At 33.5% G+C, this 24,810-nt stretch overlaps 1 protein-coding gene and 1 pseudogene across 3 annotated transcripts; one reads left to right on the forward strand and one right to left on the reverse strand.

Moving 5' to 3' along the window:
• Positions 1–4,514: 4,514 nt before the first annotated feature.
• LOC132266716 (uncharacterized) lies at positions 4,515–11,765 on the forward strand. 3 transcript variants are annotated; one of them, XM_059767686.1, is made up of 3 exons: positions 4,515–5,952; positions 8,633–9,352; positions 11,361–11,765. In XM_059767686.1, exon 1 carries the CDS (start codon positions 4,711–4,713, stop codon positions 5,881–5,883), a length of 1,173 nt encoding a protein of 390 aa, XP_059623669.1. In that variant the 5' UTR covers positions 4,515–4,710; the 3' UTR covers positions 5,884–5,952; positions 8,633–9,352; positions 11,361–11,765. The 3 variants fall into 3 exon arrangements, with proteins under 3 accessions (XP_059623669.1, XP_059623670.1, XP_059623672.1); XM_059767687.1 differs by lacking the exon at positions 8,633–9,352; XM_059767689.1 differs by lacking the exons at positions 8,633–9,352; positions 11,361–11,765 and having other exon boundaries at positions 4,516–4,726; positions 4,883–7,229.
• A 7,301-nt stretch (positions 11,766–19,066) lies between these two features.
• On the reverse strand, positions 19,067–24,597 carry LOC132316368 (ATP-dependent DNA helicase DDM1-like; annotated as a pseudogene).
• Positions 24,598–24,810: the final 213 nt, after the last annotated feature.

Below are 24,810 nucleotides of genomic sequence, written 5' to 3' on the forward strand. Positions count from 1 at the left end.
TCTGATGAGCCACTCTGAGTTTCATGAATGTGCAGATTTATACTTATCCACCTGAAAACTAGTTTTCTAATGAATATTTAGTTCCTTTTTGGAGTCAAAATAATAAACCGTCCTTCAAAAGATCCACTGTTTGTTGAAGAGGTTTCTTGCAAAAGTCAACTGCTGGTGGCAACGCATTTGCTGACAAAAAGAGATCCTAAATGTTAGAATTATTGACGGAGTCGGAGTTTTTCTTTTGAATAATGTGTGCATGTTATTAACCACTATCAGTTATAATCTCTAAATTTAAGAAATAGAATGTCAGGGGACATCTTGTGGGTTTGGAAGTTCATATTGTTAGAAATTATGAATGAAAATTGTTTGATTAGTCATTAATATGTTTGGCTCACAAAGTGGTCTGAGGTCGCTAGCCAATGAATGGCTGACCTAGAACGCGGGCGTGCCAAAGTCCTGATGGACTCAATTATTTTCTTGCCAAACTATTCCAACCGGGTCGGGTTGCCGACCTAATGTAATTCAGGTGAAAGTTGGAGAGTAGGAATGACCCTCTCCTTAAGGTTGCTATTGCCTTTAAGAAAAGACTTTAAACATTTAGATGACTATCAATTAGAAACAACTTAAATTGAACAATAAATATACCTAAATCTGCAAATCTTTCTTCATTGAACTTGATTGATTACAATGATGAATGAATTACAAACTCTTGATTGAAATGGAAACTAAAGTATTGAATGCTGAAAGATGAACTAAGTACTAAACTGATAGTGTTAAACTGAACTTGCTGAAATAAAAGCTAAGTGCTAAACTGAACTTGATGAAATAAAAACTAAGTGCTAAGTGATATGAATGCTAAACATTGAACTTTAGAAATGGTCTTAGACTTCCTCCTTGTAAGCCTTAAGTGGGTATTTATAGAAGCCTCCATCTAGTGTTGTCTCTTTCAAACCGTTTCTCTAGAAATTAATTGGTTGTAAGCTGAAAGTGACTTACTCTAACCATTTTGCTGAGCTGGTCAGGTTGATTGACTTGCACATTTCTCTATGCGCAGATACAAGTATGTCTGACATAGTATTTTTGACTAAATGGTGCATATTCTTTCATGCTTGATGATTTTGGTCTTCAAGCCATTTTCAGCTTTATGCACTTGTCATGCTTGGCTTGATCTGTACACTGGCTTGGCATCATCTGACTACTGACACATCTGACTTTTTTCATTAGATGTAGGTGAGAACCTTCCATCTGGGGTTCTGCATCTCTGGACCTGTGACTTGGTCAAGTTGTCCTTTTCTATTTTAAGCTTTCTTTACGTTTCCAGACCTGACTTGTTAGGTTCTTGAAACATTGGAATTCACAGTCGATCTTCATTTGAATTTTACCAAAGATTCTTCAAGTGATTATGACCGAAAGAGGTATTAGATCCATCTTATCAATTAGGTGTATTCTCGATCATTGGTGGAGACTGTCAACTATGGTTGGTCGAGAGATTTTCTTAGGTCATAGTGACTGAGACCCCTGACCATGACCACAGAAAATCTTAGCTCATGATGGTTGAGAACTTTCTTCAGTCATAATGATCCATGGACCTCCGTCAGCCTAATAGTCGATGGAACTTCCATCAGCCACACCTCCGTCAGTCTAGTGATCGATGGACCCCCGTCAGCCTAATGGTCGATGGAACTTCCGTCAGCCACACCTCCGTCAGTCTAGTAGTCGATGGAACTCCGTCAGCCTAATGGTCGATGGAACTTCCGTCAGCCACACCTCCGTCAGTCTAGTGATCGATGGACCTCCGTCAACTTAATGGTCAATGTAAGTTCCGTCAGCCTAGTGGTCGATGGAACTTCCGCCAGCCACACCTCCGTCAGTCTAGTGGTCGATGGAACTTTCGTCAGTCATTAGTGACCGAGACACCTTGGCCATTTTTAGCCATGAGCTCAACACCTTACCTTAGTAAGAATTCCATTATTCTTAAATCTCAACCTTAATTCCAACCACCATGATTAAAAATTAAAATTTAGCCCTGTCAATCGTGGGCTAATCCATAGTTCAGATATCGGGTTTTTCAACCACGTGGCATGGTTACTTTGGATCATATTTTAGGTGTTAACATAATAGATGCCTGTGATTGAACATGTGCGATTACTGATTGGTTATAGGATGAAAAGATGTAATTCAAAACCAACAGACATAACTGTTCATGTGAACCATTGCAACCTCTTGGAGTGGACGTGTCTATTGGTGAACAAACACCATGTGAACCATTGCAACCTATTGGAGTGGATGTGTCTATTGGTGAATATACACCATGTGAATCATTGCAACCAATTGGAGTGAATGTGTTCAGTGTGAAGAAACACATTTAAATGGTTGTATCCAATGATGAAGAGACACACCCAATCCCAATAGGCATCTATATCTTTAATTCTTTATACTCTCTTTACTGGGGGAAGTCGAAACAGAGAATTGTGTCTTGCATCCTTCGTTTTGCTATCACTTTTACGTTGTCTGTATGTGCTATATTTTGCATTCTCATGTTGAAGTAGCTAATAACTTCTTAGCTTAGACAGTTGTTAGGTGCTGAAGGAGAGCCAACATCAGTGAAGTTTGTATATCGCTAGTGCTTAATATATTTAAAATTTGTTTTTCTCCTTTTAGTGGTTAAGGTCGTGATTGAATTTTTTTTTTTTTGTTTTTGTTTTTTTGTTTATTGGGTCGTGACTGAACTTACTTGTCATTATTGTTGTCATTTATGTTATTTTGGTTATATTCTCTTAAGGTTTCCTGCTTGATTGCAGTCACTTCTGCAAGAGTAAAGCATTTCCTCTGTATGGTAAAATCCATTGAGAAGATGGAAGAGAACCTTCTTGTATTTTTCTTTGGCAGTACTTCAATTCTGTTGTTTTTAGCTTCTTACTGGCATTAATTGTTGATCATAATTTTGTTGCAGTTTTTTACTGTTGGTTTACAAGATGTTCAATTCATATTCTTTTTTTATTTTTCTTGTTAGGTAGTCACAAAGGTGGAGTGTTCGTTGGCGAGGCAATAACCTTCGGGTTCAGAGCTGCAATCTCATATTCAAGTTCTTCTCCAGTTGACCAGAAATTTTCTCACTGAAGATGTAGGATATGAATCCTTATGGCTGGATCTCTATGACAATGCTGCCTGTTTACCCTTCCTCTCTTTTCCTAGGTTGAACTTAATAATATTGTTGATGATGGCTATGTTGGAAAATTTTAAAATAAATAAGTTATGTCGTGGTCGTATGCAAAATAGGATTGCAATGTGATTAATAATACTGGATTAATTATGTACTTTTTAAATTTTGTGATCTAATTGAAATTATTATTTATACGATTTCTAAAATAAGATTGCAATGTGATTATCATGGATGGATTGAGGTGTATCTTTTCAATTTTGTGATCTAATTGGAATTATTATTTATACGATTTCTAAATAGGATTGCAATGTGATTATTTTGTTGATGATTGCTATGGTTTTCAAGTTTTTATTATGGGAAAGGAGATTTAGACAATGTTTGTTGGTAGAGAAGTCATTCTCTTGTTTGTAGGGTTTCAAAATCTTTATTCGACAGTAACTCACTCACTCTAAAATCTCCTTGGCTTAATTTTGTAATTTAATTAATTTCATTATTCTTGATTTTTACATGTTCATTATTGAAATTAAACTCTACATGAAACACTCATATCTACTTATTTTAAGCTATTTTTCACTTGCAAAGTAAGTATATTTTCTATTTCTGAGTGAAATTTGCAATCGAAAGTGCATAATTAGCTCATTACATAGGTTATTAATCAAATTCTCTAGTGTGTCATTGTTCCAACTAATGGAGAGTTAAGTAATAAGCATTAACAAACACGTGAACATGGTTTGAACCTAATACACAATACTTTCTTTGTCAATTCAATATAAATAATAACATGGTTTGAACCTAATACACATTAACAAACGCGTTAACATGTTTTCCTTGCACTGTTATTTTAGGAATTTCTATTTGGAAGTTATGACTCCTGAGTCCTGAATTGTAAGTTTATTTTAGAAAATAGCCAATTTTCTCTCTTTTTGCTAAAAAATACGTCAAATATGAGATTTTTTACCAATTAGATTTTTTACCAATTAGATTTTTACCCGCTCTTAACCTAAGTCATACAATTCTTTTCAATAGGTGTCGCTCTTATGCTCTTCACGCGCTCTGATTCAAATTTTCACTATTTACGACTTAATTCTGTCGCTTTCATGTTCCCGCTCTCGAATTCGCTATCACTCTCACTCTCGCTTTGCTTAATTTGACTTAGCTCTTGACTCATCATCAACAATTGAATTATACACTGATTCATTTTTACTTGTTATTACCTACCCACTTAAATTTGTGTGTTTAAATAATTTAATTTTAATGAATGGAAATTAGAGTCTAATGAGGATGGGCTTAAATCGCCACTCCTCGAGTCTTAAAATAAGCAGTGCCCTTTGGATCCTTGATATGAGCACATTTTAAAGGCCCAAAGCAATTTTTGCTTTTTAGTCACGATTGGAGGTTTATGGTTTAATCACGATTGGGTGACTCGTTAACATAACTCGATCTGAGCTTACTTGCGACATTGAAAAAGCTTTTCTGAAGGGCTAGGGTTTATTCCTGAAACTTGTGGAAGATCGAGCACAGGACTGAGGCTAACATTCAAATCGCTCAACCCTATGGCTTTCAGATCCTGTAAGTCTATATCACCCATCTTTCATTTCATGTACGACACTCTCATACATCACAGAATCAATCACAATACACCCACTATTGTTCGTTTTTTTGAAACCCAATCTATAGCGAACAAATCAAATTTCACTGAGAAACAAATCATCTCTTACCTCACAGAGTCATGTGGGTTGTCTCTAAAATCTGCTCTCTCAGCTGCTAAGGGGGTCAACATCAACAGTACAGAGAAACCGGACTCGGTTCTTAAACTCCTAAGGTCGTATGGGTTCACTGAAACACATATTTCTGTCCTAATTTCTTTAACCCCAAAATTAATTTTTGCTGATCCAGAGACAAATTTGAGACCCAAAATTGAGTATTTCAAATCTTTGGGTGTTGTCGGACCTGACTTGCCTAGGATTATCTGTTCATGTTACATGTTACGTTACAGTTTAGAAAACCGAATCAAACCCACGGTAAATTTACTTCAACGATACCTAGGAACAAATGAGAATGTAATTTGTGCTCTTAAGCGATCTATCCATCTCGATCTGCGCAACGTTCAGAAAGTTCTTGTGCCAAATATCAACACTCTGCAGGCTCAGGACGTGCCTGAATCCCACATTGGAAAACTAATCATGTTGCATTCTAGAGCACTAATGTCGAGAGTTGATGTATTTAAAGAGGTTACTAATGCAGTTAAGGAAATGGGATTTGATCCCAAAAGTATTTTATTCTTATGGGCTATCTGTTCAATGACTATGAATACCAAACTCAATTGGGAAAAGAAAAAGGAAGCTTGTATGAGCTTTGGTTGGTCTGAAAGCACATTTAATTCAGCTTTCAAATTGGAACCGAGGTTTATGCTTTCCTCAGAGAAGAAGATCAGGGAAGTGATAGATTTCCTCGTGAACAAGGCGGGGTTAAAAGCATCAGAGATTTCTAAATGCCCAAGCCTTTTTCGATTTAGTTTGGAAAGGAGATTCATTCCAAGATGGTCAGTTCTGCAAGTTCTGATGTCAAAAGGTTTGATTCGGAAGGATGTAGATGTGGTTTGGGTGATGAATCGTACCAAAGAGAATTTTGAGACCAGGTTTCTGACCAAGTACAAGGAGGTAGCTTCCGAGATAATCAAAGCATATGATGGTGAGATAGGATTTCAAGGTTTCTCTCAGAAATGATTTGGCTGTATATGAGGTCTGCCATCACTTCAATGAGTTTTTTGGGTGGCTGATACAGTATGAGAAGAGGTAAAATTGTCTTGTATCTTATGAAGAATCACATCAGCTTTCTCTTTTGACTTTGTTTACATCTTGGAAAATTTCATAATTATGTTTCTCATCTGTAATGTGATGAAATATGCTCTAATTTTTAAAATTTTGACAGCTGGCATATTTGCTTCATAGTTCCATTTGAGTGGCTTTATCTTTCAATTATTAGTTTTTTTCTATCCTGCATGTGGTGATTGTAATGGTTTGTGTGTGTATTTATATAGTATTACACTGGCTTAGTGGGTTGCCTTGTTTTACTAGTAAGAGGACTTATTATTTATGTAGGGCTAGTGGTCATTCCATGTGTATTTGATTTCATTATGGCTAATTTGTCCAATTTGTCCTTACCTGTCTATTCATTCATATATTTTGTCTCTATATTTAACTTTCCGTGATTTTAGGTGTCCTTACTTGTCTGTTCTTTCATATATTATATAAAACGTGTTTCTCTTGATTTAATTTTCGCGTATGAGAGATCTATTAATATGCAATTCTTCTATAGAAGAAGAGTTCAATTTGTTTCCGGACTTTGTAAGACTCCCACAGCTTGCATTTTCTGATTAGTATATTTTGGAGTATATGCAGCATGCTACTGACCAGAAATAGCTTAGTTGGGTATGAGATATTTGAATTGGGGAGAAGTAGAAAAAGATCTCCTGGAACATTAGGATTTGGTTTCAAGGACGTCAAAGTCATTCTTCATTATATATTCTAAAGGCCTTAACAAGTGTATCTATGGTTTACATACGCTTGTTGGTTTTCACAATTGTTAGTTGAAACTTTTGCCATTACACTAACTCACCCAGTTATGACCCCCATAATTTTTGTTTCCATCTCTAAATATGATCAGTTCCTTTGGGTACACTTATTATTCAGTGCTAATTATATTCAGCAGGGAAGAAAATTTAACTATGGTGATTTATCTTAACATTGACAGGGAAAAACCTTTTTCTTCATTTTTGGAATTTTTGTCAAGGGTTAATCAGGATGAGACAAAAAAACATCTCTAAGTTTGCTATCTTCCTGGTGTTGTTCACTGGTAGACCTTTTTTTTGGGTCCGCACAAGTTATAGAAGGATGTTCGTCCGTACAAGTTGGACAAATAACATGCCTTTATTTACGTAATAGCATTCCAGAATATGTTTGAATATGAGATTCCTAATTTATACTCCATGATCTGAGATCGTCCCTTTTGGTTTTGCCCATTATTCTGCTCTCACAAACTAACCCAAATGGAAATGTTTTTTTTTTTTTTTTATCCACCTGCCTTGGGCATCATGAAGTTGCTGACAAAATCCAGCAGCTACTAAAATTCCTTGTCTGTCCCTTTTTTTCTTCTTCTTCTAAAATTTAAATCATCAAAGTTTTTTATTGGTTTAGGTAGTTTCTTAGACAATGTGTAATTATTTCTTAGGTTCTATCGAGGTTACAATTAGGTTTAAATGTAGAAAAAGAGATTATTGATTGATTTTGAGTAATTTTGGTCTTAGAGTTTATTTTTGGTGTCATTGATCATTCTTCTTCTACTATGTGTTGTCAGATGTAATTTATGTTTAGGTGGCCCATGTTAGATGTTAAATGGCTCTTAAATACAGGGTTTGGTTGCGTCATAAATACAATATTATGGTGTATTTTCAGCAGTATATATATGTTTGTGTCTATACCCGACTTTGCAACCATTATTTCATATAATGATAAAAATTAAGGTTGACAAACTTCAAATTTTTGCTCATAGCATGTCAAACAGGTGAGATTGACACTAGGTAATGGGTTCTATATATTTGTTTTTAGTTTTGCTATGCATAATGGTTTTCATGATGCATTTTTATGTTGTTAATGAATACTACACCCATTCATATTTGGTTCTTCTGAGCTACTTTCAGTGGAATTTGCAATTCTACCCGGACAGCTACTTTCTACTAGTTAAATTTGTTTAATGGTCTTTTTGTAGTGCAGACTTTTGAATTGCAGTAGCTTATTTTGCAATGTGAGTATCACATTTCTTTTTTTATTTCTTCTAAAAAAAGCATGCAACATAATTCATGAGGCAATTAGAAACGAACGAAAGACCTTTCGGGGAAAAAAACAAAAGAAGAAGAAAAAGAGAAACAAATGATATGGTTTTACATTCTATTTGCAGGAAAAAAAAATCTAAAACAACAACAAGAATAATAAAGGAATGAATGAATGATTTGGTTTTATAAACTATTTTTCAGGAAATATATATATCTAAAAAACAACAAACAGCAACATTAAAAATAAAGGAATGATGTGTTTCTAAATTCTATTTTTCAGAAAGCATATATCTGAAAAAACAAATAATCGAATAATGTGGTTTTAAATCCTATTTTTTAACAAAAAATATATCTAGAAAAACTAGATCATATTGAAAAAAGTCTAATATTAATACTAAGGGTAAATTACACTTACTTCTCTCTAGTTTGGTTTATTATTTTGAATAATTATAGTTAACTCACTTCTAGGTACATTTGTGTAACAAACCAACCCATGCCGTTAATTTCACTAACCATCAGAGATGGCCAATGCTGTTGTGAGAATTATTTTAGCTTTAATGTGAATCAAACCCACATTAAATTTCCTTAAATGATACATAACAACCAATGAGAATTTAATTTATGCTCTAAAGCAATCTATCCAGGTCAATCTGTGCGACGTTCAGAAACTTATGGTGCCAAATATCAACACTTTGCGGGCTCATGATGTGCCTGAATCCCATATTGGAAAACAATCATGTTGCAGTGTAGAGCACTAATGTCGAGAGTTGATGTGTTTAAAGAGGTTACTGATGCAGTTAAGGAAATGGATTTTGATCCCCAAAGTCGATCATACTTATCGGCTATCAGTACAATGTCGATGAATACCAAACTCAATTGGGAAAAGAAAAAGGAAGCTTGTATGAGCTTTGGGTAGTCTGAAAGCACATTTAATTCGGCATTCAAATTGGAACTGAGGTTTTTGCTTTCCTCAGAGAAGAAGATCAGGGAACTGATGGATTTCTTCGTGAACAAGGTGGGGTTAAGAGCATCAGAGACTGCTGAATGCCCTCTCCTTTTTCTAGCTAGTTTGGAAAGGAAACTCATTCCAAGATATTCAGTTCTGCAAGTTCTGATGTGAAAGGGTTTGATTGGGAAGAATGTACATTTGATATGGGCGTTACATGAAAGCAAAAAGAGATTTGAGACTAGGTTTCTTACCAAGTATAAGGAGTTAGCTCCAGAAGTATTCAAAGCGTATGAGGGTGAGATAGGATTTCAAGGTTTCTATCAAAAATGATTTGGCTGCATATCAGGTCTGCTAAGAAGTGATCCTCTAATCACTTCAATGAGGTTGTTTGGTGGCTGATCCAGTAGGAGAAGAGGTAAGACTGTCTTGTATATTATGAAGATCACATCGACTTTCTCTTTCGAATTTGTCACATCTTGGAAATTTTCATAATTATGTTTCTCATCTGTAATGTTATGAAATACGCACTAATTTTTTTACTTTGGACAACTGGTTGATCTGCTTCGTAGATCCATTTGAGTTGCTGTATCTTTCAATTATTAGTTCTTTTCTATTTCCGCAGAATACTCATGTGGTGATTGTGATGGTTGGTTTGTGTGTTTATATAGTATTTACACGGGTTTGGTGGATCGCCTTTTTTTACTAGTAAGTGGACTTATTATATATGTAGGGCTAGTGGTCATTTCCATGTGTGTTTGATTTTATTATGGCTAATTAGTCCTATGTGTTCTTACTTGTCTATTCATTCATATATTATGTAAAACCATTGTCTCTGGATTTAAGTATCCATGATTTTATTATGGCTACAAAGTCTCAGGTGTCATGACCTGTATGTTGTTCTATCATATATTATGTAAGACATGTTTATCTGGATTTAACTTTCGCGTACAAGAGATCTATCAATATGCAATTCTTCTATAGAAGAAGAGTTTAGGCCCACATTTTCTGATTAGTATATTTTGAAGTATGTGCAGCATGCTACCGACCAGAAATAACTTAGTTGGGTATGGGGAGAAGTTTAAAAAGGTCTCACGGATCATTTAGGTTTTGGTATAGAATGAAATAAGGACAAGATGAACAGTTTTTCTTCATTTTCTGATTATTGTAATGTTCTCTTATTTTCTAGGTCTCAAATGGTATAGAATGAAATAAGGACAAGATGAACAGTTTATTTAGTAGTGCAAGTGCAGCATGTGTGCATGACTAAAATACATTGACAGAAAAAACATTTTTCTTCATTTTTGTCAAGGGTTAATCAGGACCAGATACTAAGCATTCTTAATTTTGCCGCCATTTCTAGGTTTTGTTCACTTGGAGTAGTTTTTTTTTTTTATTTTCCATTTTTTTTTTTCTATTTGTTTTGTCCAAACAAGTTATAGAAGGGATGTTCATTAAGACAAGTTGGACAAATAACATGCCTTTATATACATAATAGCATTCCATAATATGTTTGAATGGTGAGATTCCTAATTTATACACCAGGATCTGAGATCATCCCTTTTTGCTTTGCCCATTATGCTGCTCCCACAAACTAACCCAAAATGGAAACAATGTTTTTGATCCACCTGCCTTGGCCATCATGAAGTTTCTGACAAAATCTGGCAGCTACTAAAATTTCTTGTTTGTCCTCCCCCCACCCCCCAACATTTTTTTTTGTTTTTTTTTATCTTCTTGATTTAAATCATTATAGTTTTTTATTGGTTCAGGGATTATTATTTCTTAGGTTCTATAGAGATTGATTTTGAGCAATTTTGGTCTTGGAGTTTACTTTTGGAGTCATTGATCATTCTTCTTCTACTATGTAGTTAGATGTTATTTATGAGGGCAATTTTTTTCTTGGAGGCAATGATTGTCGGACGGTCTATTTTAATGGAGCTTAGAGGAAGTCCTATCACTGGTCTCACGTTGTCTACGTGACTAAGGATTGTAGGGGAATTTTGAGATTAGTGGCTGCTATTTCGAAGGAGTCATTTATTGCTTTCTGAGAGGCAATGATTCTGAAGGAATTTTCTATTGCTTTTTGAAAATGGATTCCTTGCACATCTGTCCTATATTTGGCTATTGTTTTATTGAAATAATAGTGATTTAGGTCTTTTATCATATTCTTAGCTAGTCTGCAGTTGATTATTAGGCTTGCACCGTTTAATATTGTAACAGTTGCTAGATCCAATGTAGGAGGCCCATGTTAGATGTGAAATGACCCTGAAATACAGGGTCAACCATACATATTTGATCCAGTGTTAAAGGTTAATGCTGATAAGCATGAGAATACATGATCTAGTCCAAGAGTAGTTACTATGTGCGAATCCATTTTTTTATGATCATATTTTTTAATTTTCTGGGTTCATTGAAACCATTGGCAGGTAAGCAAGTTGCATTAGACTCAGTTGCGTTTTATTCTGATTGGTTCGACGTCTTCACTTGACAAGAGCAGCCAAAAATCTGCCATCCTTGAAGACGATGACACTGCGGATTCACTCACAGAGCTCCCATTTATGACATATTGGCCGAAGTCGACAGTGTGTCACCTTAGCAATACTCTCAGAGAGCAATCAGTTTGCTGATGTCCTCGCCAAGGTCAGTGAAGGCCATTTCTAGGGACTCATTTTGAAGCAATAGACAGTATCTTTGAAGTCTCAATTTGGTAGCATCATAAAGACAATATTATGGTGTACTTTCAACAGTATGTATATGTTTACCTGTGTCTATCTCTGACTTTGCAACCATCATTTGATATAATGATAAAAATTCAAGTTGACAAATTTCAATTTTTTGCTCCTAGCATCTCAAGCAGGTGAGATTGACACTAGGTAATGGTTTCTATATATATTTTTTCGAGTTTTGCTATGCATAGTGGCTTTCATGATGCATTTTTATGTTGTTTCTTATCCATGGCTTGATTGATCCAGCTAAATTGGGTGGATTTTCTTGAGTTACACTATAAGTTAACAATGCTACCTGTTTTCCCTTGTTTAGTAGGGTTGACATAACAAATTTTGTTAATGAATGCTACTCCCATTCATATTTGATTTTTCCGAACAAAAATCAAATTTTATTGTCTGCATGTTAGGTTGTGATTGGACGGAACAATGTAGTCTTGGACAATGTAATAATTTCAAACAAACGGAGCCGAAATATCTGCAATATACAATTCAATAACATATTTAATATCCTAAATGAAACAATACTATATGAGGAAAGTAGGTGTTTTAATGTAGCATGAATTTTGTGTTCATGGAGACAACCCATGCCAATGAGGGTTGTGTTTTTGTGTCATTTTCTGGATCTGCTCATTTTAGGATGTGTGGACATTTTTCTAGTGGTTGTGTCCAAGAGTTGGGCTCATGTATGTGTTAAAAAAGGTACCTAAAAGTGTGAGGGTATAAGTTGATAATATTGTAACCTTGTAGGATATATTACAAAACTCTCTCATATAAGGGCTTACTACTTATTTTATTATTATTATTATTATTTTGACAGGTTTTTTAATTGATACTAGTTCTCTGAGCATATACTACTATTATTTATTTATTTATTATTATTATTTTTTATGTGACAATAGTTAAGGAGTTAGTGGAGGGTTCGAACCTTGAAATACAGGGTGAGTTCACTTAAGACCTAACCCTTTGTTACTCGGGGCTCTTTGCCACGCTTCAATCTTTGGCTCTTTGTAACACATGAAGCTTAGGCTTTGTTTGGATTGAGGGATAGTGAGGGAAATGATAGGGAGAGGGATAAAGTTGATTGTGTTTGGATGGGTTAAAATAAGAGATAAAGGAAAGGATAAGGAGGAATAGTTATCCCTCATATCATATTCCTCAAAAAATGAAAAGATAAGAGGAAAATGATAGTGTTTAAATAGTATTTTCATAATTCCGAAATAGCCCTCTATAATTAAAAAAAAGGAAATTGTTATTCCACTCATGTTCTATTTCAAAGAGTATGATAGTGTTATCTTCTTTTTTTTTTTTTTTTTTTTTTTTTTTTTTTTTTTTTTTCAATCTTATCCAAAAAAAATACTATCATTTCTTTTATTTTCTCTCTTATTCATCTATTTATGGATATAGATTATTACTATCATTTTTTTTTTATCTGGTAACTAATACTATGATCCGGATATTTTTACTCTTAATCTGACTGATTCCAAAAAAATTCAATTAGTAACCGAATTGATCTGCCTTTACGAACCCAACCGTACAAATCAGATAATGGGTTTAGGTTGAAGTTGATTCATGTGCAACTTACCTTGTCCAAATATATATATATATATCTCTATAAAAAAAAAAAAAAAAAAAAGGAGGGTTGAACGAGATTTATATGCATCCCTGCAACTTACCTCACCCAAAAAAAAAAAAAAAATTTATAACTTCGTATCATTCAAGTTCTGTTCTTGACAAATTGTATAAATAGAAAATTAAATTTAAGATTTTATTTTGTGAACCTTGAAACACAAAATCCTCAAAAAGCAACTTGCTTGACTATTAATATCCTCATCATTTTCTGATTCTCTTAATGATAGGTGCATAATTGAGGAATGGGAGCTCCGAAGTTCAGAGTTCAGAGGCCGCCGGCTACCAGATCGGCGAGTATATATAAGAGAGTGTACAAAAAATCCCCTCCGCCAAGAAGGGAATCATGATCCTCAAAAAAAAAAAAAAAAAAAAATAAAGGATGTGTGAGTTGTACGAATTATTTGTTGTTCGAATTTTGAACAATCGCTCTCATTTTCTTTCTCATTGATCCGTTCAAAATTCGGCCAATGTATTAAGACTCTTTGCCTAATATACTTCAAATAATCCACAAACTTATAATAAAAATGTATTTTAAATACATATACTTATAAATAAATAAAAACTTAGTGATCGATTTTTATTGTTGACGGCAATCCTTGACATAGACACTTTACAAGGTAAGAGACTATCATATGTTTACTAAGAATTTTTGTTGAACACTATCTATAAGAGTTACACAAAAAATCTATTTAACATTGTAACATCATCCTATTAAAAATTATATTAATATCTAAAATATCAATTACTATTTGACAAAATAAATTTATATATATATATATATATAATGATATATGGTATAATGCAAATGATCTTATATTTTAATTATATAATGTATGAATTATAATTTCATTAATATTTGAAATCTAAAATATCGTGTATTAAAAATTTCTATATAATGTTTTTCTTGTATAACTCTTACAATTTGTATGAGCTTCCTGATAATTCTACTAAATGGTTTCTTCCGCTGCTGGGACTCGAACCCGGAACTCCCTTGGGGGAGTTGAATATCCTTGGTTGTTACTACTTTGCATTTTAGTATAAATAAACTCTTTTTGAATCTTGTTAACACCACCCATTACAAAATGAAATTTATAAATAACCGTGTATCCTTTTTATTTTTTTTTTATTTTTTATTTTTTATAATTAAAGTAGTTAAAGGTCCAACTACAATCCAATACAAAAATATTAATTCTTGAGGAATTCTAACACAGTTTTTAAACTTCCACAATTTTATAGATATTGTGGATTAAAATAAAATCATTAGCATGAACATGGGCCTAACTGGTTTTAATGTTTATTTGGATCTGTAAAATATGGCCCCATCAGCCAGTCCAACCTTTGCTAAGTATGTGCCTAGATATTTGAGTTTTTGTTCAGGCCAGGACTACATATTACCAACACATGTGGACTAACCTTGAATTTTATATTTTTATTATCTAGGTCCAACATTACACTTAACCCAGTAAAGATTTCGAGGTCCAATCCTTGCAATTTCACAAAAGTTTTTTCTCTCCTTGATATACTTGTGAAATTTGCATTTTTTTCAAACTTGGTTTGGATAAAAAGAAGAGACGAGAAAAAAAAAAAAAAAAAATTGATAACACTAGTTATGAGAGACTTATTAATAAAATAAATCACATGAATGTTTATTTGCTTAACCTTCTCGAAGACGTTAAAATGGTGTATGATCTCATTGGGTGGGGCTAGAAACTTACAGGCTAAGTTGTCCCACTGAATTTATTTTAGCTCTCATATGGGCTTCTGGGCTATATTGTCCCACTGAATTTATTTTGCTTTTAAATGGGCATTTGTTTTATGTTGGTTATATTTGTGTTTTGTTTTTGATATTTTTATTTGTCTCGGGTCATGTAATAGTAAATAATAGAAAAAATGTGTTTCGTAAAAATTATTTTGTTTTTGCACATTATCTATTATTTCGTAAATAGTAATCAAAAGTTGAAACATCAATTTGATGTTTTTATATATTTCAGCATTAGTAACAAGTAATTTAGCAATGAACAATACCATTTTTGTTTTTGTTTTTATTTATAAAAACTAACCATTATATTTTTCAAACTTCTAACATTTTTTTATCAAATATGTTTTCATATTTTTATTTCCAAAATTCGTGCAAGAATGGACATTACCAAATATACTTTCGGCCAAGTATTTAATTCCATGTGTAATAATGGCCAAGTGTTTAGTGGGCTAATCCACAGTGTCTTATCCAAGTTCCATATGTTTTGATGGATAGATTACCTCTACCCCAATGACCGAACAAAAACAATGTAATTATCAAAGAAATTTGGCCTACAAAATTATATAAAGTCTCTATTAATTCATAAAATCAAAGGGGGAAAATACATATATATGTTTGTTTGAAGAGGAAAAAAATGAACCTTAATAAGATTGAAGGTATTTTTTTCATTTTTTTTTTAATATATATTTTGGCTTTTGTATATTGTATTAGTTTTGGGGATTTGATTAAAAAAAAAAAAAACTTCAAAAGTTCATTAAGAACTGTAATGATGAACAGTGAGTCAGAGAGAAAGAATCAAGAAAACACCAGAACGAAAAAGATGAATAGAGAAATCAGAGAGATAGTTTTTTTCAATATATATTATGGCTTTTGTATATTGTATCAGTTTTGGGGATTTAATTGCAAAAAAAAAAAAAATAACTTCAAAAGTTCATTAAGAACTGTAACGATGAACAGTACGTCAGAGAGAAAGAATTAAGGAAATAGCAGAACGAAGAAGATGAATAGAGAAATCAGAAAGATAGAGGGGTCATCAAAATCTCTTTAACTTATTTCCATATTTATTTTTGGTCTGTTTAGTGCCCAAATAAAATATCAACTATTTAGGAAATTACGTGGCAGTTACACGTATGATTCAGATTAGGAGTAGGCCAATTTGATCGGACAGAATATCATTACTCATATTTTAATCCAAATATCAAAACACGAACAACACAAAACAAAAAATGCCAACAAATTTGTATTAAAAATCTAGAATTTAAAATATGAGAAATATACCATTGTACATATTTTGTATTTAGAATTTTGAGAAATATATAATTGTAGATATTTTGTAAGAATAGAATTTTTTTGAGAAGGTGTGAGTTAGATCTAAAATGTGAGAAAAGTATCATTGTAGATATTCTATAAGAATCGAAATTTTTTGAGAAGATGTGAGTTAGATCTAAAATATATATGTTAAATATACAGTCGTAGATATTTTGTACGAATGGAAGAATTTATAAAAGGTGCGACTGGCTATAAATATGAGAAGAGGTTGTCCATGACAAATAAGATAAACATTCCAATTTTTAAATGTCAAAATTTTCAACAAAAGCAGATAGAAACGCACTCATACTTAAAATTCCAAACTATTTAGTAAAATATTTTACATGTAATAATTTCTTAACTAAAATAGATAGAGAGAGAATCGATAGCTGTCCAAAAATCAAAACTCTGCAACTTCATTCAGAAAATGAATGAAAGAGAAAGATGGAGGGAGAGAGAAAATGAAGTCGCAGACTAGATAGCGTGATATATACAGACTCTGAACAAATTAGTTTGGGTGGCACGGTGGCGGGAAAAAGCCACATGATTACAACGTTTATCATTTTATTTTTTCTTCTCAACTGTTTTCATTTTATGGAATGCCTATAAATGAAATTAAAAATATTATTTATTTTTAACTTCTGTTTTGGATTCTACACAAGATAATTTGTTGTAGGAGAAAAATATTATTTCTCGCTAGAGAATCATCATACGTGTGATTGATTAATTTGTGCAAAATACAAGAGAGAACAATTGAGAAAGATTAAGAGAATATTCTTTGTAATTATTCTATCTTTTAATTTGTTCGGTGTGCTCTATACACGTAGTCCTAAGATTTGAGTGAACTATTTATATCTTGTGTTCTTATGTATGATTTTTTTTATTCTTCGTGATTGCTTGTTTATTCTTTGAACAACGTTATTTATTTTGCGTATGGTTCTCAACTAAATTTTATGGTCAATTCCTTGCTAATGGAATGAATTGTGTCAAAAGTAATTTCCAAAGTCACTTATCATTTGGGAAAGGGAGATGATAAGTCCAAATAAATATATATTTTTTAATTTTATTTTAACCAAATGAAGAAATTCAAATAATAATAATAATATGGTTTAATGTGATTACACAATATACGAATACAAAATGATATGAGTGTAATACAAAAAATACTGAAATATATGGGTTTTGAACTTCTGATTCTTGTAGATTTAGTAGTTTGCAGTTGCAAAGAGAAAGAGAGGGGGGGAGTTCACAGTTGAGAACCAGAATATAGATGGAGGCAATTGGGGAGGTTCAAATGATTTGCCCTAATTGATATATATATATATATACACACACACATACGGGCAAAAACAACCAATCAGTCAAATGGTCAAATCTACCGGTCAAAATTTAATTTTGGAATAGTAATAATGATATTTCGTGTTTGGAGTTTTGACCATTTAACTGGTTGGGTGAAATGATTTGCCCTAAATTTTATTTTTTTTTTCCTTTTTGGTGTCCTTAAATTTTTTTTTTTTTTTTTCCTTTCTAGTGTCCTATCATCCAAGGCCCCATAAATTTTGAAGCCTTAGGCGACGGCCTTTGTCTCCTTGGGCCAGGGCAGGGCCGGCCCTGGGCTTATTTGACTTGGACCTTTATTTTAATATGATGACTGACTTAACTTGGGTTTCATTGAGTGAGCTAATTTTATTAATAATTTTTTTTTGGGGCGGGGATAAAATTAGTATAGTAAATTTTATTTATTTATTTTTGTGGGTTTAAACCCACCAGTGTCCACCCCTACATTCGCCTTTGGCAAATTGTCTTGCGGGGCTATTTGGCTAATACTTTTGCTGCAGGTTTTTGATTTTTGCTAGTATACAATAGCGAAACAAAAGCACGAAGTACATGGTAACGTTTACTATCATTTGAAAAGTACCGAATCACTTCCAAAATTGAGGCCAAAATCTGAAGTATAAAATTGATGTTTTTGTTTGCTTTCTCACGGTAGCAAAATACTATTTAAAAAATAATAATAATAATTCGAAAATAACAATTTTAAGCCATTCAATTTTTCAAACTTACAACACTTTTTATCCAACATGCTTTTATATTTTTGCTTCCAAAAATATTACAACAAATTTACGTAACCAAACAAAATTCGAAATAGTGTTGAAAACACTCTAAAGCAGAAACACTACTTTTGTTTCGGGTCAAAGTAAAAGAGGTTGCCAAACTGCTTTTGTTCCGGCAATTCTTTGGTTTTTTAGGTTGGGCTTTACTTCATTGTAAAAGTGTGGGCCTTGTCTCGGCTTTGTTGTTGTCTCATTTTCCCAAAAAAAAAAAAAAAAAAAAATTTCTTCTCATGAAGTTGATAAAAAAATTAAATTAAATCTGAGTAGTTTGTGAATTTATTTTCTTGCCCTGAAAATATATAAAGTTTCACTGGCCAAAGAAAAAACAAATAACCAATGCCAAGGGTATTTGACTTCATATCAGTTTCTACAAACTTCACAAATATAATTTCAACAGCTTTTGTCCATCCCCCAAGATACAAGGTTTCCATATAGATTAATAAATTTGAAAAAAATCAGCTTCCTTTTCAGAGAATTGAATTTTTTCCACATTTACAAAATGAAAGAAATCTTTCTCAATCATTTTTCAGCTCATACAAGACTGATTGCATATTCTAGCATCCAAGAAAATGTCAGATCCAAAACCACAACGCAGATTAACAGCGTACACGACTCCCAAAAATCCTGCCTGACTCCAAACCAAATCCCACATACACTAAACCAGTCTGTCGGCTATTGAGATTGGAGAGCATGCCTCCACTTGCAGTTGGCATCACCACCTCCCAACCAAGCACTTTAAGGGGAAACAAACTAACACCGGCGCCTGTTTCTCCTTTTTCATTTGGTGTACCTCCAAGTAGATCATAGCGGTCCAAAACCCTTTCGAAATCTTCATCAGAGATTTCACGTTTGCATCAGATCTTCTTCGTCTCGGAGAAGTGCCAGCAGGTCCTCCCAAAATAACACAGTTCCATTAATGGAAAAGTTTCAAAGGAGAAAGAGCTGCATTACATGCCACATTGCCAAGAAAATCATTTAACTTCGCTATTAAAACAGTTTCACACTGAAAAAACCACATATGGAGCATGGCAAGGAAACAGAAAGCTCAAGTGATATAACATCGACATCCTTCCATACTATTGATCATAATCTAATAAATCTAAAATCATGGTTTTCAAATATGGAAATAATAGCGTAATCTCTTTGGCATAAAAAAGGAGTAATGAAACCTAAAGTATTTAAAATATGCATGTGTGTATGTATGTATATATATATATATATACATATATACGGAGAAATATATGGACAACCAAAATAATATGCACATAGCTCAGCATTATTGCAGCTGAAGATTTTTTTCTGTCAAAAAAGCAGACATCAGACATTCAGACTTGCATGTTTTGATCTGGAATTGGCCCCCTCACAACAAGGTCGAGCCCGGACCAATGCCTACCAATTTCATGTTGAACCAACCAAAATTGCAAGAACCCTGAACCAAGCCAAAACCCTAGCCAGTCTACATAAGCTTTAGAAATCATAAACAGTCCAAGAGAAAATTTAAGAACACTAAAATATAGCAGGAAAAAAAAAAAAAACTTTGAATGACTAGGAAATTTTGGAATAACTTGGAGTAGGACAACTGGATCGTGTCAACAATTGTTCATTTGTCTGTTGTAGAGGATAGAAAATATACATTATCTAACAAGTTAATTCATGCATGGAAATCTTATATCAACCTGGCTCTCTAATAAGCACATTGACCAACAGAGAACTACAGCATGGCAATCCAGGACTATTGAGCCAACATAACAGTACATATCACACGGTTGAAGATATCAAGATAGATCTGTACTGATAGATGTGGTTCTTTCTTGCTCAAACTGCCCTTTCCCAATCATGACATGCTCAAGCTTTAACTTACTGAAAGCTCTTTTCAGAATTCGACACTGATAGCATATACTTTCTCCGTTTCTTCCCATTACAAGAAGAATACAAACTGCATTATATAAAACAAAAGAACAAAGCCAACCATAAAGGTACCTCTATATATTGAGCTGTTGCCAGCCTATAAACATGAACGGGCTTTTGTTTGACCTATTATGTGACACTGATCCATTGCTTGTTAAATCCATTTGGGGATTCTGGGATGCAAATGAAATATGATAAACCAAAAATGTCAAGTGCATCAAATGAAAAGAACAAAAAGACCAAAACAAGCTCAAGAAATAGAGAAAATCATGGTTTGAAGAAGGTAGCCAGTCACTATCGTATAAAACGCAGGTATCAGCTGCAGTAAGATTGATACCGAGCCCCCCAGCAGTGCTCAGGAGAAATATTCTGTAATTACTGTTCAAGTCATTGAACTCCTTGATAGGTTTCACCAAAAATAACAGGTTATCACTAAAACAGAAGACGGTTCATCAAATGCTCTTTTTTCTTCTGTGGCAACTGAATCTGAAATGAGGGCAATTTTGCGATCAAAGTAGACACTATAGACAAATGCATGGAGAGAAATTTATTCTAAAGAAAAGGACAAGAGGCAGCAAAAATGAGACTAAACATATTCATGCATGGGTGCAGGCTTGTAAGCTTATAGAGGGCACGTCAAAATTACATTGTGTGGGACCATGAGAAAAAAAGAACGCGCGCCTGCACTGATACACACGCACACACACACATGCACACATACAAACACATGTAACATCGCATATAGAGAGACAGTGTATCAAAACTTAGCTGGTAAAACAAGTAATAAAATTCCAAGGATGATAAACAGTGTACTGATTGCAGAAACATAATCCACCTTAAGTTCAATTAAATTTCAACTAAAATTATAAGAGAATTGGCAGAGAAAGCAATAAACAAACAATTTAGGTTCTGGAGATATGCAAGCCATAGTTACACCCCACGCCCCAAAAAAAATATTAATTAAGAAATAACAAATACTATGCCGCAAGAAAGTGTTATTTTTAAACTCCTAGACATCATGAGTACAAGCATATATGTTGTTTCCATCAAATTAATCAGTAAAGATGAGAAGACGAGCAGCACTAGATGCTGAGCTTTAATAAAGTTGCTGATCTGAATTTTCAGACCACCTTAATTGTTTTGAACCTATTCAGTACTGTGGCTGCTTACGTGAAACAATCTCAAGAGTACACTTCTTCTCTCATGAAAAGTTCCAACAATACAAATAAAAGAGGACCTTCTACAATTCCCTTTGATCCCTTGTCTTTCACTCATCCATGGACAATGCCTTCAAATCACATATGAAAGCCAATAATCATGTTAACAACCATGATACACACCGATTGAAGAAATGCCTCTAATTCATACATAAGTGATGAATTTTCCTCCTATTAGCATAGTTCCTTTTTAAATACATGAAGTTTTGTTTCCTTCTAGTTGCTTATGGTAAGAAAAGCAACACGCAATCAATTTTCAACATAAATGATGTAAAAAAAATATGAATGAAATATCATAAAGAACCTTTAAAAAAACAGCATATGATGTCATAATATTTACAACACGAGAAGATATATGATATGTTTTGAAAATAAGATATTCATGGACAAATTTTATAATATACCTCATCAACAACAAATATAGTTCCAATTGTAATGCCTCAAGTGCTTCTTGCATCATTTAAAGCAACCTCATAGGAAGTAATTATAATGGGGAATTTGGGGCCAATTGTTCTCGGCATGTGCTTCCTCCTTATCTCATCTATTTGCTTCTTATCCCCATGGTAGATAATTGCATTCCCCGAGGGATCAAACCTTTATGGGGAATGTACAGAATGAAAAAATTTATCATATATAAAAAAGGGAATACACAGTAATTTAAGCTAATAACAATCAATTTAGCTTTAATTCCACTACTTGGAATCAGCTAATTCAATAAATCACCAAGACAGAAAATTACCTAGATATCTCGTTTACCCAATTTGAGAGGGTAGAAAGAGGAGCAATAACTAAGTAGGGCCCATCCAAACCCTTGCCTTTTAAGTGTGCAAATAGGCCAATAGTTTGAAGTTTGAACTGTCTTTCTGCCCCATTTGATCTGCTAGGATCCCATTTAGCCCATTTTGCCATAAAGATATCAACCATTTCACACCTTTAATTTGGTAGGACTTCAGCTTTCCACCAGTCAACAAAGGCACAAGTTCAGCCTCACCTCCTCAGTGAGGTTCATATCTTTCAGAGAAGTGCCTTCTCGAGGTCTTGTAAGCATTACTGCAACTGCTCTTTTTGCCATCCTCTGAAAAATATCACCATTTTTTCACAGGTCAAAACAATGTCAAATCACATAAAGAAATTGAACGTGCAAAATCTATGCCTTCTTTTGCCATCCTCTGAAAAATATCACCATTTTTTCACAGGTCAAAACAATGTCAAATCACATAAAGAAATTGAACGTGCATTGGAGAAAAATCTATGCAGTCTGGCAACCAAAAATTGAATAAATAGGACATACACTTTAATCTTTAAATGGGCACCTGTAAAAAACAAAATAATCATACAAAGAAGCCATAAATGATTAAAAAAAATCCATTTGATGGGGTTGCAAGTCATGGTTCAAAGCTGTGTTACATGGACAAAGACAAATTATGCATGTTGGACAGACAATTGGCCATGGATATGATATGTAGGGTCTACAATTCTTGTTGACATGCACCTAAAAAAGTATATCCATGAAGCTGTCCTATCATATATTGTGTGTACTATACCATGTCATATATTTGGATTAGAACCCAACAAGACGAGGTATCTTGGGTATCAACCACGACTTCAATCATGTTCCAAGGTGTTGGCAGACCACACAAAATAAATTAAATAAAAGGTTTGCCATATAAAATCCAGCAATAAACAAGACGATCAACCATCATCTCATTTACCTGGGGTCTTGATCCTCAAGCTTAACTATGCTAATGAACAGATAATCCACCTTAAGTTCAATCAAATGTCAACTAAAATTATAAGAGAATTAGCACAGAAAGCAATAAACAGACAATCAGGGTCTGGATATAAGCAAGCCAGAGTTACACGCCCTGCCCCAAAATGATATTAATGAAGAAATAACAAACACTATGCCGCATGAAAGTGTTACTTTTAAACTCCTAGACATCATGAATACAAGCATATATGTTGTTTCCATCAAATTAATCAGAAAAAATGAGAAGACGAGAAGCACTAGATGTTGAGCTTTAATAAAGTTGCTTATCTGAATTTTCAGACCATTTTAATTGTTTTGAATGTATTCAATACTGTGGACGCTTATTTGGAACAATCTCAAGAGTACACTTATTCTCTCATGAAAATGTTCCAACAACACTAATAAAATATGACCTTCTACCATTCAATTTGATCCTTTCCTTTTCACACATCGATGGACAATGCCCTCAAATCATATATGAAATCCATAATCATGTTAACAACCATGATACGCATCAATTGAAGAAACACCTCTAATTCATACATAAGTGATCAATTTCCCTCCTATATAGCATACTTCCTTTAATCAGATGAAGTTTTGTTTCTTTTATTTGCTTATGGTAAGAAGAGAAACACGCAATCAATTTTCAGCATAAATGAAGTAAAAAAAAAATGAATATCATAAAGAACGTTTACAAAAATGACATATAATGTCATATAATATTTATAATACAAGAAGACATATGATATGTTTTCTGGACTCAGGTAGAGATAACCACATCCGTGTCAAGTTGACACAATGTCAGGGATCCAAGAAGAAGGTTGTTCCAGCCTTCCAGGTAATACAGAAACTGAATTTCTAAATCAATGTCAGAAAAAACAAAAAGAAAAGAGGGGATTACATTGTTATAATCTGTTGCTGCTTTCCTTTTTGAACCGCCGCCTCTCTTTTTCTCTTTCACAGTTCCAATATCTTCTTCAACTCCATTATATCAATAAAGTTTATATACTAACTAAATCAGTAACAAGATAAATTAATGCTCATATAGAGATTTCTTCATGAAATATGCATCAGAGGATACAAATGTGATGTCATCCATTTCTCCAGCAGAAACCGAGTAAAGCTGAGTTTGCGTTAGAAGCTCATCTAATTTAGTGAACCAGGTGTCATTCAAGCAGGGTTGCTCCTCAGGCTCATTCACTCTTTCTTCTTCCTTCACCCGGGCTTCCAGCAGTTTTTCTTCCTCTGCCATGACTCTTTATATAAGAAAAGCATCTCCAATTTTCTCCTTGCAGATATCCTTCATGTCAGTTAATAACTAAAATTAAAAGTGATAAGACTGAAAAACAAAATACATAATAGAGGAGAAATTGAGTAGACTCAAATCCACTCCACACCCTGGGAATAAAGAGGGCAATGAAAAGAAAATAAACTCTGCTACTGCAACTAAAAAAAAAAACAGGAA

This window comes from Cornus florida, unplaced genomic scaffold (assembly GCF_030987335.1).
Source record: "Cornus florida cultivar Cherokee Brave unplaced genomic scaffold, ASM3098733v1 CherokeeBrave_3.0.0_Hap2_Chr07, whole genome shotgun sequence".
Taxonomy (NCBI): domain Eukaryota; kingdom Viridiplantae; phylum Streptophyta; class Magnoliopsida; order Cornales; family Cornaceae; genus Cornus; species Cornus florida.

Bases quoted from the DNA above. Each gene is read 5' to 3' on its own strand.
- LOC132266716 (XM_059767686.1), top strand. From the start codon at position 4,711: ATGGCTTTCAGATCCTGTAAGTCTATATCACCCATCTTTCATTTCATG.